The sequence below is a fragment of the Pelophylax lessonae genome (assembly GCF_965119305.1).
Source record: "Pelophylax lessonae genome assembly, chromosome: 7".
In the NCBI taxonomy this organism is placed as follows: Eukaryota; Metazoa; Chordata; class Amphibia; order Anura; family Ranidae; genus Pelophylax; species Pelophylax lessonae.
In genome coordinates, this window is record NC_138774.1 from 124,531,007 (window position 1) to 124,549,174 (window position 18,168).

General features: G+C 39.2%; 1 protein-coding gene across 1 annotated transcript in view; it reads left to right on the top strand.

Moving 5' to 3' along the window:
- The window catches only part of CD40LG (CD40 ligand), a 206,123-nt gene that overhangs the window by 175,300 nt on the left and 12,655 nt on the right, over window positions 1–18,168 (top strand). Inside the window, exons 4-7 of the mRNA XM_082263560.1 lie at window positions 1,247–1,384; window positions 6,267–6,312; window positions 9,896–9,958; window positions 17,321–17,374. Coding sequence (XP_082119686.1) covers window positions 1,247–1,384; window positions 6,267–6,312; window positions 9,896–9,958; window positions 17,321–17,374 — 301 coding nt within the window. The remainder of the gene's footprint in view (window positions 1–1,246; window positions 1,385–6,266; window positions 6,313–9,895; window positions 9,959–17,320; window positions 17,375–18,168) is intronic.

Below are 18,168 nucleotides of genomic sequence, written 5' to 3' on the forward strand. Positions count from 1 at the left end.
CTGTACTTCACTGGTGACAGTATGTCAAAAAAGAAAAAAAAACTGAGCATTTTTTTTTTTCAATTTCTTCATTTTTCAAAAATTAGGACAAAAAAACTACAACTTCAAAAAATTTGCCATGCCTCTTACTATATACCATGAACTGTCTACTTTCCACAAACTGGTCCTTTGGGGGATATTTGTACTGTCCTGATTTATGGGACCCAAGAAACAGTACATCGGGATTGATCAATTTTTAGATATATACCATAGTTTGTGGACTAATGACTTTCCTACAGACTAAATTATATAAACTGATTTGGATTATTTTCACCAAGGAAATGTAGCAGAATACATTTTTTTCTAAGGCTCCATTCACACTCGTGCAACTTGTCATGCAACTTTGGACATCAAAGTTGCATGGCAAGTCATTCCCCATGTTTTTTTAATGATAACCATTAACATACATGCAATTTAAAGTTGCAGCAACTTCAGTGTAGTTCATGCACTACTTTGGTATGACTTTCATGAAACTTGAGGGCCATAGACATCAATGTTAACCCTCAAATGTTACATGAAATTCGTAGCTGAATTTTATACAATGCAACAGTTGTGCAACAGTTGTCCATTATCAAAGCCAAAGTCATATCCAAGTTGCACTCATCCAAAGTTGCATCAAAGTTGCATTAAAGTTACACCAAAGTTGGTGCGAATGAAGCCTATGTATGAAGAACAATTTATTTGAAAAATTTTATAACAGAAACCAAGAAAACGCTTTTTTTTTCCAGTCTTTTTTTATTCACTTAGCAAAAAAAAATAAACCCAGTGGTAATTAAAAACAACCAAAAGAAAGCTCTAGTTGTGTGAACAAAATTATAAAAATGTAGTTTGATACAGTGTTACATGACCACGCAATAGTCATTCAAAGTGTGACAGCGCTGAAAGCTGTAAATAGGCCTGGGCAGGAAGGGGGTGAAAGTGCTTGGTATTGAAGTGGTAACGCTGGGACTTTCAGGTAGTTTAGAAAAAGAAAGAAACATATTTAACTGCCTGATATATGTAATAAAAATACTTTCCACAGACATGTTTACAGATCCCTCGATACCTATATACTTCCAGCTACTCATGTAATTGCAGAACAAATTGGAAGCCTATGCTTGTTGTTGTGGTAACTAAGACCAAGCCGGATTCAGATATTTAGAGGGTTGTTATATTGGTAACATTGGGGAACAAAAAAAAAACTTTTAAATCCTCTTTTAAATCCTAGATTGAAGACATCATGGCAATAAACAATGATTACTTGTTCCTGAGAAGAATACAGAAATGTCTGAAGAGAGAAAAAGTGGATCCCACATTACTGAGTTGCAAGAAAGTTATAGATGAGTTCCGCAGCCTAATCTCTGAGGTATATTTTGTGTTGGCGTGTAGAACGACTGCCGCTAGTGTAGTTCTGTGATGTGTGTTTAGTATGATTTGCCTCTTTTTGATCTTTCCATTTGTAAGATGGAATAAATGTTTCAACTCTCACTTGAAAGGTTGTTTTATCTGAACACAACTCTGAGACTACGGTTTCTCACAGTTAGCATTTTATTTGAATATCTGCAGACTCAGTTATTAACAGCCAATGGAAATAACAGGTGGAAAGTAGATAAATTGGTTGCACAGTTATAGTAAAGTATCCAGTAGGGTGAACAGATGTTTTAAATAGGTTGTCCATTTTGGTAGATTGTAAGCAGGTGAAGAATGTATAAAATACCTAATCATATTAATAACACTTACATGTTACATGCTACACCCTAAATATTGGTTGAAGAGCCAAATGGAACTACTAACCAATTTCTATCTGCTTGTCAAAGCGGTTCTAATACTATTTGATAGAAAAAAACTGTCATGCTAAAGCTACTTAATAAAAAGCCTTTTGTTCAAACTGAAATTGAGATGCTGCTGTATGCAAGTGAAACAATTTGTAAAAGAAAATGTAAATTCTATAGCTAAATATGTGCAGGCAGTTTATGTTGTTTTTAAAACTGTCCAAGACAACCATAGTATTCCATCGTCCAAGCATGTTAATTAAAGGATTTGTGTATTTTCAATGTTGCCTTAGAAGCAGCATGAAATGACCCTCTTCCCCATGCACCTTCCCATGTGCCTTCTGGGTGGAATTAACCACCTTTAGATGTCTATTGAGAAGGACAGAAAAGCTAGCAAGTCCAGATGGAGATAAAATAACAATTCTTGAGTTAAATTAAAAATTCTTGAAAAATGTCAGCTTTTAGCAATAAAATGTCATGCAGAAAATGCTTTTATATCTTTGCTACCTTTTTGTCTGTGCTATTTAAAGGTTAAACATTTTTGTGATTCCACTATACACACCCGTTCCTCTTGGGCCACCTCTCGTTGTTCAAATGCATGTATACCAAAGATTTTACCTGTAGAGGCCTTAATTCTAAACTATATATGCACATTATACTTACTGTAAACTTTATTCTCACTTCCCCATGTAAATAAGTGGACAGCAGACTGGTTTAACTCTTGACCCAGAAGATCGTTCCAGTATCTGAATGGCAACCACATCCTGCTCTCAGAGTGTGGTGGCACTAGAAACAGCCTTCGAGGTTTTATTGCAATGGTATTCAGCTCCTTCCAGGATCAATACGTTTTATACCCACTTACTCACCATCCTGCTTTCGAGGCTGCAAAGACATGGGTGTGGTACACACCATCATATTTGGTAGTCTTGCTCCATAATTAGTAAATTCCGGTCGGAAATGTTTTAGATCATTTCAATTCTGATTTTGATAAGCCTCTTATTCCTGACCCTACTGTAGCTAACAAGCAGCCCCCTTAATTTACCTTGGCACAAGTTAAGTTGTTTCTTCACGTAACAACCACTGCAAAGCAAACCATGGCCAAGGCCTGGAAGACCTTCCGGTTTTGACTTACGGAGACAAAACACAGGATCACCCAAGCCACGATCCATGGCAAAATCAAAGCCACACTGCAGGATAGGGTTTGAAAATACACCAAGATATGGCATCCCTGAAACACCTATTACCCCATTCACCCCCCACCCCAGACTTTAATGCATCACTTTTGGATGAGTGTCTGAGACATTATCTTCCTTCCTAAATGTTATCCTTCTAGATAGACAGCACACCCCCGGAACTCCCTTTCCTCCTTCCTCCATGTTAACTCTTTACTGTTTTATTCCAGTTTTCCAACCTGACTAATGTTTAGTCTAGTTCCTTTATAGTAAACATGCTCAATCTCCACTGACTTGCTGTTGATCATTGATGTTGTTGTTATCAATGTTACCACTCAAGGCATTTTAGCGATAAATCTCCGAGACAGATAATTGTATCTTTGCTATCCTAACATGTAAATGTTTTTTTTGTCCGCTATAAACAATAAAAATATATTGAATAAGAAAAAGTTTAAAAATATGTAAGGCTCATTTTACTTGTATCTATATGATATACACTGAGCTGACATAACTTTATGACCACTGACAGGTTAAGTAAACAACATTGATTATCTCATTACAATGGCATCTGAAAGCCGGTGGGAAATATTAGGCAGCAAGTAAACATGTTGTCCTTAAAGATAATGTTTTGAAAGCAAAACAAAATGGGTGTTGCAGTTTGTTGTTTATGGGGCAGCGTAGTTCCCAAGCTGACCTGTGTCCACAGCCAAAAGCAGCTAAAATGGGCACATGAGCATCAGAAATGGACCATAGAGCAATGCAAGAAGGTGGCCTGGTCTGATGAATTATTTTTCTTTAAAATCATATGGATGGCTGCATTGCTTACCTGGGGAAGAATGGCACCAGGATACAGTATGGAGAGAAGACAAGCCTGCGGAGGCAGTGTGTTGCTGAGAAGCCTTAGGTCCTGCCATTCGTGTGGATGTTACTTTGACAAGACCCACCTACGTAAACATTGTTGCTGACCAAGTACACCCCTTCATGGAAATTATATTCCCTGATGGCAGTGGCCTCTTTCAGCAGGATAATGTACCCTGTTACAGTGCAAAAATGGTTCAAGAATGTTTTAAGGAACACAACAATGAGTCTGAGGTGTTTACTTGGTCCCCATATTCTCCAGGTCTCGATTCAATCGAGCATCTATGGGATCTGTTGCCAAAACCTGTCCCAATAATGAATGCCCTACCTCACAAATTCCAGGACTTAAAGGATCTGCTACTGATGGCTTGTGCCAGATACCACAGCATACCTTCAGAGATCCAGTGCTATCCTTGCATTGACTGATCAGGGCTGTTTTGTCAGCAAAAGGGGACCTACACAATATTAGGTCGGCGGTCATAAAGTTATGAGTGATCAGTGTATATACCTGTGGTTGTCACATTAAGCCAACAAAAAATGTTTTAATTGTCCTTTTATGTAACAGTGAGAGTTACAGCTGTAAATACATGAACTCTCAATCGTCGTGTCTGTCTTCAAACTGAAAGTGATTGTTCTATGGAAATTCAGAAGGTTTGTGGCTTTAATATAAAATCACGTACTGTGGTTTGCTTTGTGCTTGTTTTATGCAAAGAATTTAACTTCCCAGAATCAATCTTCAAAGCTATATGTATACTGTATAAGCCATAATGTAGATGATGTGCTGCAACTCATACTTAAACAGATACAACATTACAACATTATCAAAAGTGATGGTTTTCTAAGAGAAGAGTAACAGGTACAACTATGTTTCACAAAAAGCATTCACAGAAAGCTTATGACAATGCATAAGAACCCTTTTGGCCCAAGCCATATCTCTAGGTCACACAACTTATACCAAGACAGCAGACAATACAACATACAACATCCCACAATTTGGTTATTATTCCCTCTGAATCAAATTTCAGCTGGGCAAGTTGTTTTCACTGTACACACAATTCCAGGTCTAAGATGACCCATTGTGCCTCCTAATGAAATATGGTTAAAGAATAATGGTTACCGATTGGGATTCATGCTATACTTAATCATAATCAGTTAGTGATAAGCGAAAGTTTAAAGCCCATGCCCACTTAAAAATCAAATTTTAACCATGAATCCAGAGCTTTGTACCCTTCTCAGCGAAGCAGTAACCTCCCGGCATATCTTGTGTTCTGCTCCTTCAAAGTACCAGATTCCAATGTTTAATCATGTTATTTTCTGCCCTGGAAAGCTGCAAGATTCCTTTGCTGCTTATCTCAGAAGCGACTAGTCTCCCCACTGCTCCTGTCCTCTGTAGCTTTTTAGATGCATCTACCTACATCAACACAGCAGCATGGGATACAGTGTGCCCACCTTTCCTGTTTCATCACTTCCTCCCCATCTTCTCCTGTCTCTCCCCACCTAGGCAGGCAGGCATTCTGCTTGATTTGTAAGTGCCCAAGGAATGACCAACCATAGCCCACTAAGGAATTTACTTAAATTTATGGTAAATGGTCATGGTAAATGTAGTTTGCTATGTATGGAGAAGAAGTCAGCAGTGAGGTGTGCCTGTACGTAGAATCCTCCTACCGGCGCTAAAAGATATAAGTTAATTAGGAGCATTATGATGATTATTATTATTTTTATACAGGATTTTTATAGCGGCGCGATGTCACAAGAAATATTACCAGCATACCTCAGACAGTGAGGCTGGGATCACACTAGCTGCGGCTGCGGCTCGCAGCAGGGGATCCGGTGTGTCCCTGTTCTCCACTTCAGGTGCAAATCAGGTCCAAATTTTTGCCTGAATTCAGACTTGAAACTGAGCCAAAGACACACAGGACCCTTTTCCAGTGCAGACCATGGCTGCGGCCGGTCACAGTCTCTTGTCATACGAATCGGATACGGGGAAAATACTCCAAGGAAAATCATTAGGAAATACAAATCCACTCTGTACTGCTACTCCTCAGCCTTTCTGTACATTAAAATCAGCCAGTAAAACGACTACTAGAAATTAGGAAAGACCTTTGCGTGGGCCTACCACTAGCCACCAGAAAACTTTCTGAAGAAGCAAAAGTTGTTTTTTATATAACATGTAACCATCAGGATGTAGCCATAATCAATGTATGGGTGGGAAGCAAAACCATGGCATTGTGTTTTTACCTATGTTAGCCTAGAAACAGCTACACTGTGGTGACATACAGCACAACTGCCGTAGCTTAGTGATGACTGCAGGGTGATTCCTGCTCTAATAATAATGGTAATTAGATGGAGTAATTAATTTAAATTAATAAAAAGTGGAGAGAAAAAAAACACTTAACGTACTGGTTATATTGTACACTTGATTAAACAATGTGTGTTTCTTTTTTAGATAACCCAGTATGACCAACCAAGTGAAAGCCATGAAAAATTAACAGGTATGTTGATATATATATATATCTTTATAAGCTTGATTTTTACCATTTATGAGCCAGTTATGATCAGATTGCTATGTCAATCAGCATCACATACATAAACAAGCTTACAAAAGTAGGTTTAGAAACCTCTGATAGGAGTAGCCATTCTACAGCACATAGTGACTTAACACTCAGTGAAGCTGTATCTTCTGCTTGACTGCCCCCAAACAATTGTGTGTCCCATGAATTGTGCAAATGGATGTCTCCATCTGATGAGTCTCTGACATGTATATGTGTTTAGTGTTACATTTTACAAGTACAAGTGTAAACTGCAACAGCTGTAACCTATAATAAAATTGACAGAGTGCCATATTAATGGGCTCCAAAATAAATTTTCTGAATTGTCAGCTTCAGGTCCTCAAGAGTAAGTGCATAGTTTGGATAGAGAGATCCAACCATCTAGATTTACGCCTAGCTATCCTTAGCTAAATCGAGAAGAGTACCGCATGGGCTCTTGCTCTTGCTGTAGATTGTAGATCTGTTAATATATATTTTAAATTTTTGCCATGCTTTGCACTGACATTGAAGAAGAAGCCTAAAATATCTGTATGCAAGCTGCAATAAACAGCTTTGTATTTAGGGGGTAACTAGAAATCACAGGGCCCCATAGCAGAGTTTATTGGGCCTCCAAAAGAAAAAAATACCACTGTAAAATACTATAATTACAATGGCAGATGACAGATCACTGCATAGGACGCAGCAGTGATACTGAGGTAAGTACAAATCTGGAAGTGGGAGGGGGTGGGTCTTATTCAGCCACCAGGCTAGAGAAAAAAGATAGGTCTACATTGTTTAAAAGTACACTTGTCTTTTAAAGCGGCTATTTCAAAAACATAATGACAATAAGAATAGACAAAGAATGAGGAGAAGTGTGGAATAGGTAACATACAGCAGTGATCCCCAACCCCCGGGCCGCGGATCGGTACCGGTCCGTGGATCAAATGGTACCGGTCCACCCAAAGAACATTACATTATTTCCATTTTAGAAAAAATCTTTTTTTTCAGAAAAGGGTGGAACCGGGGAGCAGAGCAGTGCGCCCTGAGCCCACCCATTTGTGTGACAATAGCGAATGAATATTCGCTATTGTCACACGGATTCTCCTCCTGGCCAATCAGGAAGCGGGTCCGAGACCCGTTTCCTGATTGGCCGAAAGGCGAACCCATGCCATTGGCCAAGGAGGAGGAGGACGGAGGACTCGAGGAGACCTGGGGAGACTGAGGAGAAGCCGCAGCTGCAAATCAGGTAAGTGCACTGGTCACTGTGCATTGATTGGGGGCACGCTGGTCACTGTGCATTGATTGGGGGCATGCTGTGGCACTCTGCATTGATTGGGGGCATGCTGGTCACTCTGCTTTGATGTCCCCCCACCCCCCCTCAGCGGGCCACGGAAAAATTATTAAACGCTGACCGGTCTGCGGCGATAAAAAGGTTGGGGAGCCCTGACATACAGCATGCAATACAAAATGAGGTGTTGGGAAATAGGAAATGTACAGCATGGCATAGGAGATGTACTAGCAGAGTTATTTTGGTATTTTTGCATAGTTGCACTGCAGTGATGCAGATGATGAGGAGCCCAGCACACTTTGTCAAAAGATGTACATTGCAGAGCCTCAGAATACATGGTAACACAATATATTGTAGTGTACTGCATTACAAAAAATAATACATGCACCTTTATTGGTGAATTAACGCAACGCACATTAACATGCAGCATGACAACCATTAACATGCAGGAGCTAATGCAAATGAATGAGAGTAGCATCCAGCCCCAGGAGTGAGGAGCAGTGGGTGCCCCTGTAGTTAAATTGTGCCCCATTGATACCTCTATCAGCATAGTCCCACATATGCATGGAGAGCTCAGCACTTTACTGCTGTCACTTGTAAATAAAGAGCTGTCAGAGGAAGACTTCCACTACTTGCTGCCTCTCCAGGGCTCCGAATGATGACATCATCTAATCTGGCAGAGGAATGGAGTATTGGATTCATGCTGACAGAGGTCTGAATGAGAAAAAATGTAACTACAGAGGCACCCACTACTCCTCATCCCTGGGGTTCTATTTTACTACAGAAGCCCCACAGGTGCAGGCCTCATAGCAGCCATGTGGCCTGCTATGGCGGTAGTTTTGCCAATGTTTAATACCTATCTGTGTTCCAAACCCATCATCTTAAAGCATGAACTAAACCATGCTTTTTATATTAGTGACAAAAGCGATGACACTGGGTTTAAAAAAAAAAAAAAAAAAAAAACAATTCTGTACTTGACAGAGCTCTGGTACTAAAAAGTTAATTTACTATTTAACCCTAAAGGATGGCTCCAGTTTTGTTTCAAAATTGATAGAACATATTGCATACAAAAGAAAATGACCTTTCAATTTTCTTCTACAGCTAGCATACTTGCCTACACCTAGCAAAAATAAAAATTTACCTTTTTTGTGAAAACAAATCTATATAAAAGAATCTGCTTTTTTGCTCAACAGTGCTGCAAAATAACTGTATTTTACTGCTCATCTTTTACTTTGCGAAGTCTATATCTGATTGATTGAAAACAGTAGACCATCCAAAAGGCCAACTGAACCTGCCACAGCATTGCCTAAATTATATCTCCAGCCTAAAAAAGATAATATGGGCTATATATAAGTTTTGACATTCTGTCAGTTGTTCAACTGGACTTATTTTAACCCTTTAGGGTATTGTTTACAACTCATTTTCATGGAAATCTCTAATTTGAGTGAGGAAATCCACTATCCAGAAGGAAATGGAAATTAAAAGGAACCATTCAAGTCAACAAAAAACTGGAAGACCAATGCAAATTCTAATGAATATAGTTGTATTTTAGACCAGAGAAAAGTTCTATTAACTGCCAGACATGTACTCCAGTAGTAGGAAATAAACTCTTACAGAAAACTACCATAATTGTATTGGGCATTTCAAAAAAATAATAAAACTGAATCAATCCCCTTCTGATGCAAGCATGAGAAAAACATACATTTAGGAGAAAGAAAAAGACAGGCGAGAAAAAAGAAAGTAAAAATATATTGATTTTTGTTTTATTAAGATATTATGTATATGATGAAGTAGTCAACAATAATGCCATTCTTAAGATCTGTACTTTGTTTTTGCTATCCTTTCTTTCTTTTTTTATTTTTCTATTTTTCATACTTGCATTATGAGGAAATCTTTTAACAGTTAACGTTTATGATTTTTAAATGCATTGAATACAATTGTGAGATTATTTACATTACAATTAGTTTCAGATAAATGTTTCATGTGACCTTATTCATGAACTTTAGTGTCTAAAAGAATTTGTTTTTTTTTTTCCTTTTGCAAAAAATGTATGTTGAACAAAAATATAGGGTCATCGGTCACACAGTTTAATACCCACATAATTGGGTTTAGCAGAGAAATTGTAAATGTTTCATATTTGGTACTTTTTACCATCTTATAAATATCTGAACCAAGTAATCTAATAATTGTGTAGCAGTATCTTAGCAAGTGAGACACTTAAAACAGTAATATATATGTATTTTTTTTTTTTTATCACAGCTGAAAGAGAAAATTCAGTTCCTGAACCTCGAATTGAAGAAGAACCCAAAACTTCAAAGAAAGGTATAACTACACATAAGTTAGAAATAAAGTTTAATGTTCTGCTGCAATTTCCACCTTCAAAAGTTTTGAATAATTATAAAGAATACACAGAAAATGTTAGACGCAGTTCTACAAATTCCATGAGTTTTAAAAATCAAAGTTTCACAGTTTTTTTCTCCACAGCCATCAAACAGCTTAGGATATTCACTGGAAAGTGATAGTATGAAACTGATACAAATATGTTGATATGGAGTGACAGGGATGATTTTTATTACTTAAGAGTTGATTTGTAAGGCCTACCTTAAAAAAATTGTGTGTGTATAGGCAAAAGTTTTTTCTTATATTTGGATACAGTAGGGAAGGACTAGAACTCCTATGGTGTTTCTATTGCTAACCAGTGCTGTATCCTGGCCTAGGCCAACAAGGCCTGGGCCTAGGGCGGCACTTTGCAGGGGGGGGGGGGGCAGCAAAAAAAATATTTCATTATTTGTAAAATGACTATGGACTGCCTATTTATTATACAAGTAAGTGAAATAATCCTATAAATACAATCAGTGGCAGCAAACACAAGTCCAAATATCTTAAAAGAGTAATCTTACTAATCCCCTGACATAAGGCTGTACTAATGGGCACTGATAAGGCTGAACTGGTGGCCACTGATGGGGCTGCACTGGTGACCACTGATGAGGCCACACTAATATGCTGCACTGATGGGCAGTAAAGAGGTGGCACTGATAAGGCTGCACTGATGAGGCTGAACTTATGGGAACGGATGAAGCTATGTTGAAGGGCACTGATAGACTGTGGTTATGGTCTGTGGTTTACAGATGACAGGGTGGGTCATAAACAGTAAGGGGTGTGGCCTTTACAGGAAGGGTATATTTAAATTAGGGGGTGCACAAATTTAGTCAGGCCTAGCACAGCACAAAACCTAAATACACCACTTGTGCTAACATTCAACATCCTGTCCTGTAGTCGCCTACACTCTTTATAAAAGGGTGCACAGCCAATGGTGGCTCCAGATAAATTCCAATGAATGAAAAAGCCAGCACTCCTTAACCACTTCCCGACCACCCGCCGCCTCTTTACTGCGGCAGGTTGGCTCTCCTGCGCAAACCGACGTAGATCTACGTCGGTCATGTGCGGGAAGCCCCCACTTGGCAGCGGGGAAGCCGATGCGTGTGTCAGACGGCTCCAATTTCCACCTGCCACCCGCGATCGCTCCCCCCTGAGAGAGAAGGACGGTTGGCTGTTGTAAACACAGCTGACTGTCCTCCCTGAAATGATCACAGAGCTCATTTGATCCTTCTATATAAGATCACATGTCTCTATAGTCATCTCAGAAGCCACGCCCCCCCACCAGTTAGAATCACTCCCCTAGGGTCACATTTAACCCCTTGATCACCTATACTGTTAACCCCTTCCCTGCCAGTGTCATTATTACAGTAACAGTGCATATTTTTAGCACTGATTACTACAGTAATGCCACTGGTACCCCCAAAAGTGTAAAAAATGTCAGTTAGGGGTCCAATCTGTCCGCCACAATGTCACAGTCCCACAAAAAATCGCAGATCACTGCCATTACTAGTAAAAAAAAAAAATAAAAAAATAAAAATGACATCAATCTTTCCCATAGTAGACGTGATAACTTGTGTAAACCAATCAAAATACGCTTATTGCAATTTTTTTTTACCAAAAATATGTAGCAGAAAACAAATTGGCCTAAATGTTAAAAAATTTTGATTTTTTAAGGTTTTTTTTTTGAGAATGTCAAAAGCAGAATGTGAAAAATATTGTTTTTTTTTTTTTTTTTCAAAATTGTTGCTTTTTTTTATGTTTTATTGTTTATAGTGCAAAAAATAAATATCGCACAGGTGATCAAATACCACCAAAAGACAGCTCTATTTGTGGGGAAAAAAGGATGTCAATATTATTTGGGTACAGTGTCGCACGACAGCGCAATTGTCCATTAAAGTAACGCAGTGCCGAATCGCAAAATAGGGCCTGGTCATTAAGGGGGCAAATCCTTCCGGTCTTAAAGTGTTTAAACACCATGGGGTTGATTTACTAAAAGCAAATAGTCTGTTTACTTTGCAAAATAATTTTCTCTTCGCTTAGTGAATATTCTAAATACCGTGAAAAGAATACCCAATCATATACAAGGAAGATACAAAAAAGAGGTTTTTGCCTGAACATGTTAGGATGAGAGCAGAGTAGTCAACAGAGATTCACCTTATTCATTAGGCTAATGTAAAATCCCTTTGCAAAGTAAAAAAGCCTATTTGCTTTAGGTAAAACATCCCCTGTATAATAAAAACAGAGGAGTTAGTTGCAAATGTTTGCAAATGTTTTAAAATCTATGTGGAAGCCACACAAGCCTTGTTAAGGCCCCTGTGTATAGTGTGGTCCTTAACTCAAACCTAATAGAGCTCCCATACTCTACATACATACATACATCAAACAACTGAATCACCCAAGCGTTCACTCTAATGGGAATAATAGGTGTGCTGCTCTCCTCAGGTGGGGAACTCCAATAAGAAGTGCATAGGAAAGAAAGAAAAGAGGTGCAAACACCTAAAACTGACACTTTACCTAAAGTAAATAAGCTGTCTGGGTTGGATTATTTTCAGTCAGCTTAAAACTTGAACTTCAGCTTTGGGGAGGGAGGCGGTGGGGAGTCTCGATAATCATTCTGTTACTTTTGTGGGGCTAATCTAATCAAATTATTGTCAAAAATAAGGCACTGGAAGCTTTCTATTCTCTGTAACATGCCCTTGCCACTTGAAAACGTTCTCCCTTTCTCCCTTGCTGCTCTATAGCTTTCCCCTCAATGGAACCCATGTGCGGTCTGTCACCTTATCCTCCACCACCTCTTCCTCACTCAAGACTACTTTGTATTGACCTCCAACTGCTGCATATTCTCTGTCTGTTGCTACTCCCTAACTGCTGTTCCCTGCCTCTAACGTTACTGAGCCACCCTTTTCCTCTGTGGTCATCCCACTATCGTCCACTATGTCAAAAGAGAGTATATCTTGCACATCACACCTGCTGCAAGTCTGCTATGGTGTGGTCAAATATTTCTGCAGACTCTTTAACCGGTTGCCAACTGCGCACAGTATATTTACTGCGGCAGTCAGCCCCGGCCAGGCAGAGTGACGTAGACCTACGTCGCTCGCCTGTCACTGGGTTTGGAGCCAATAGCGGGCGAGCGCGCGCCCGCTGAGGCGCGCGCCCGCCTCGGCTCGTTCAGGGAGGAGTGTGGGCGTGTGACCGGCGGACCCGATGTCCGCAGGTCACTCGCCGATCGTCGGTACAGCGGGAGAAAGGCAGAGCGGCTTATGTAAACAAGCCGCCTGTGATTCTCCCATGTAAAAATGGAGATCAGACGGTTCTACTATGTAGAACCGTTGATCTTTGTTTTTACACGAATAGCCATGTCCCACTACAGTTAGAATCACGCCCCTAGGACACACTTAACCCCTCCCTGTCCAATACAGTTAACCCCTTCCCTGCCAGTGTCATTTTTGCAGTAACAGTGCATATATATAGCACTGATTACTGCAGTAATGTCACTGGTACCCCCAAAAGTGTCAAAAATGTCAGTCAAGGGTCCGATCTGTCCGCCGCATTGTCGCAGTACCGCAAAAAAAATCGCAGATCGCCGCCATTACTCGTTAAAAAAAAAACCACCAAAAATGACAAAAATCTTTCCCTTTGTTAGTAAATGCGATAACGTTTGCGCAAACCAATCAAAATACGCTTTTTGCGATTTTTTTTACCAAACATATGTAGCATAAAACAATTTGGCCGAAAATGTTAAAAAATTTTTACATTTTTTTGGGGGGGAATTTCATATAAAAAAAGTGAAAAATATTGTTATTTTTGCAAAAATTACTCTCTTTTTTTGTTTATAGCGCATGATCAAAAAATCGCACAGGTGATCAAATACCACCAAAAGAAAGCTCTGTTCGTGGGAAAAAAAGGACATGAAATTTGTTTAGGTACAGCGTTGCACGACCGCGCAATTGTCCGTTAAAGTCACGCAGTAAAAAATCGCAAAAAAAACCCTGGTCAGGAAGGGGGTAAAATCTTCCGGGGCTTAAGTGGTTAATTTGCCAGACTATGGCAGGATTAGTGGAAGAGGAGGAGAGGGAAGAGGGCCCATTAGCAATGCTGGCAGACAACTGGTTGCGCTATGTCTGGAATGATCTAGGTGTGGAAAGTTATGTCAGTCAGTCAACTGTCTGCAAGGTATGCTATGTATAGCATTGTACAGCACAATACAGTACATCAAAAAATAGTACTGTATAGCACAATCTCTCCCTACACAGATTTGTCAGCTTTCCCTATCCACCTCTAATATATACTGACAATTTGGTTGCCAACCCCTTAATAATGAGGGGGCTGGTCATTTTACTAGGTATCTGTTAATATATATATTTTTTTATAGCAATAAATATATTTTTATAGCAAGTTTGAACCCTTTTCTGTAACAAACATGCTTGACTCATTTTAATACCGAAAACGTAATGTGTCAAAACTAAACATCCTGTTTGCAACTAATTGCAAGCTGACAGATAGATGGAAAGTTCAAAAAGGTATAGCTTCAAAAATTATTTGTGCAATTATATTAACCTGTGATTTGCATTTTGTAAAATATAAATAGTTTTAAAGTACTATAATGCCCTTATCAATGCACGTATCGTTACCGACTAAACTCCTTCATCTGTGAAAATAAAATCGGATGATTCAGGGTGACTCAGTTAGTGGAAAAGGAGATGGTTATACATCATCTATAAAGTATCATTTTCTCTTATAATAGAGGACGCAGCATTTTTTAGCTTGTTAATTTCATCCAAAAGCCCATCCAGCTGCCGCTGTCCTCAAACTTTTTAATGCAAGGGCTAGTTTACTGCCTTCAGGCCTAATAGGGCCTGACTGTGGCCAGTGGAAGTAGAAAATGCCGTTTGTCAGAGTAAACAATTCCCCAGGATTGGTGAGCTGTGAGCCCCGACCTAGTGCTTGTAGTTAGTGGGACGAGGAATAATGCCCTATCGTTAGGCAGTGGAAAAAATAGCCCCCCATCAAAAAAGTTAATTACTGATTGGTTCCAGTAGTTTACTGCACATTGCTGGTCTTTGGAATTATTTAAAAAATTATATTATCGGTTATCAAAAGGAATGTGTCGTTTTTGTATAAAGGGCAGTAATGTACATCAGCCAATTAAGAGGAAATCTTGTTGCCATGACTTATCACACTGGTTTGAAAAGAACGTACGCGTTACAAAAAGTTATATAAATAACGCTTATTGTTATGTTTATGAAAAGTTAAATTGCAACATCGCTGAGGTATGTCAAAGCTTGGCGCCACCTGTAGATCTGGCATTAACCACATAACGTCTGCTCACGTTGCTGCTAATGCAAGCAATGTGGCTCGTTATCGTCTAGCGACATAGTACTACGTCGCTAGACTCCTCCCCCTGTAGGCGACGCTCCCGCTGTTTTCAGTCACAGCGGGAGTCGGGACAGGGGAGGAGCGGCGGTGATCGCCGCCGCTCTTCCCCGATCATCGGGGAATCTAGTTTGGAGATCCGCCCGCCTGTGTAAACAGAGCGGGCGGATCACCTAAGTGACAGGGAGTGACAGATCGCAGTGTTCAGCATAGCTGAACATCCGATCTTTCCCTGACTCACTCAGTCACCTTCCCCCACACACGTCAGTAAGCATCAGGCACACATTCACCCCTCCCTCTCCAATAAAATTAACCCCTTCCCTGCCAGTGTAATTTTTACAGTAACAGTGCATATATATAGCACTGATTACTGCAGTAATGTCACTGTTACCCCTAAAAGTGTCAAAAATGTCAGTCAAGGGTCCGATCTGTCCGCTGCAATGTCGCAGTCCCGCAAAAAAAATCTCAGATCGCCGCCATTACTCGTTAAAAAAAAAAAACACCAAAAATGACAAAAATCTTTCCCTTAGTTAGTAAACGCAATAACTTTTGCGCAAACCAATCAAAATACACTTATTGTGATTTTTTTTACCAAACATAGCAGAAAACAAATTGGCCAAAAATGTAAAAAAAATTTGATTTTTACATTTTTTTGGGGGGAATTTCATATAAAAAATGTTAAAAAAAATTGTTATTTTTTCAAAATAAACGCTAATTTTTGTTTATAGCGCAAAAAGTAAAAAATTGCACAGGTGATGAAATACCACTAAAAGAAAGCTCTGTTTGTGGGGAAAAAAGTACGTAAATTTTGTTTGGATAGAGCGTCGCACGACCGCGCAATTGTCCGTTAAATTCGCACAGCGCCGAATCGCAAAAAGTGGCCCAGACGTAAGACAGCAAAATCCTCTAGTGGTAAAGTGGTTAATGGTACCAAATCAAAATGAGGAAAATACGATTCACAAGCCACTGACTGAGGATATAGAGCAATATCATTGAATAGTGGCATATCAAACTATTGACAACTTTTGGTCCAACATTCACTGTTAGATGGTATATTGTAAAATGCTATGCATACAATATTCTTCAGAATATCCCACAGATAATCTTTCATAAGTCATCTCACTGAACCGCTTAACCTGTTATTTGTATTAGAAATGCAAAATGCACCCAATTGGCTATTACAGTATGCTGTTTAATTTTGTAGTGTAAGTGAAGTAATTTACTGTATCAATGGATTGCGGGTGCAATGTCAGGCTCCTGCAGACAAGTCCTACAGCTTTCTAAACAGACCTCTGTATAGGCTGTCAATTTGAAAGCTTCAGGGCTATAAAATGAACTACAAGGGCTCTAATCATGAATGACATGACATGACATGACTGTGCGGGTGAATCCCCACCCAGTCATAACAATTTTCAAATGTGACAGTGGGTGCAGGGGGAGGAACCACCACCCACTGTCACAGAGTGGGGGGGGGGGGGCTTGGAGCAAGTTACATGTTACACCCTAAATACGATGTAACATGCTCTGAAAGTGAACTTATTTCTTGAATACACATCTGTATCTGCTGTAACTAAATGTGCATATACATTGTTTGTAAAACATTTCAATAAACAGAAAGTTAAAAAAAAATAAGTTATTATATTGAAAAGCGATTTCACATTTCTTGTGATGTGTAGTTGCTGAGAATAGGCCTGTCATGAAAACTGGCAGAGCTTGGACTTTTCCAGCTGAATGGATCTGAAGTATTTCATAATTAATGCCAAATAAGGTAATAATGCAAAATTAGAACAGAAATAGGTTCCTAGCCCCAAATTCTGTCCTGACTTGCTAATGTTATTAATAATAGAATACATTTTATATACTACCTTTTAATATCATTTGTAATATCTGTGTGCACTTAAATGTTAATTGTCTGAATATCATTCATTGCAGTACCAGTGGCCGCTATACATGTAGTGGGAGAAAAAAACAACAGCAGCAATGAAGGTAAGCAGATATGATGTTTTGTAGTTTAAATATTAGTGTATAGCTTTACGGCTGATTACCTATACTTTTAAATGTCTAGAACTTTATAATTACATTAATGAAAACTCATGCAGTTGCAATGAATCCCTGGGAATTGGGGAAACTGGACTGTCTACAATGTATATTTTATGTGGGGAGGGGGCAGTGCGCAGAGAAGTAAAAGTCTCTCCCACTGTATAAATTGTATCCTTTTTAAGTTTTGGAGAGATTATTGTTTACTTCTTGTTCTGAAGACAAAACAGGAAGTGCGAGAAAACTTTTCTAAAATAGGAGGAAATCCCCATGTAGACACTTGTCACTAAAGATATCCCCTTTATTCCTTTTTTCAGTGACAACCGTATCATTTTGGATTTCCCATCACGGTCTGCCTCAGTAACAGTGGTAACCAGGGCACATAGAGAGTCAATCTCCCCAGCAGGGACACAGATAGTACTACAATGTAAAATACTGACAAGTGTTTTACCTTTCCCTACCAAAGCTTAAAGTATACCAAAAGCATAGATTGTTTTGGATAGATTGGAGAGGGATGAGAGTCCCTGTCAAGTTTTTATTCCTGCCTGTGTCCCCATCAAGGAGATTCAGCCTCTCTCTTTTTGTCCTGATTACCATTATCATTGAAAGTGAAAGTAAAAGAAAATCCCAAATTTTGGGTTGTTCCCAGAAAAATAATGGAGGGGAAATCTTCCAATGGGAACACTAGTTCTGGTGACCTATGGATACCCAAGAAATCCCCTTAATTTGCAGAGATTTCCTCT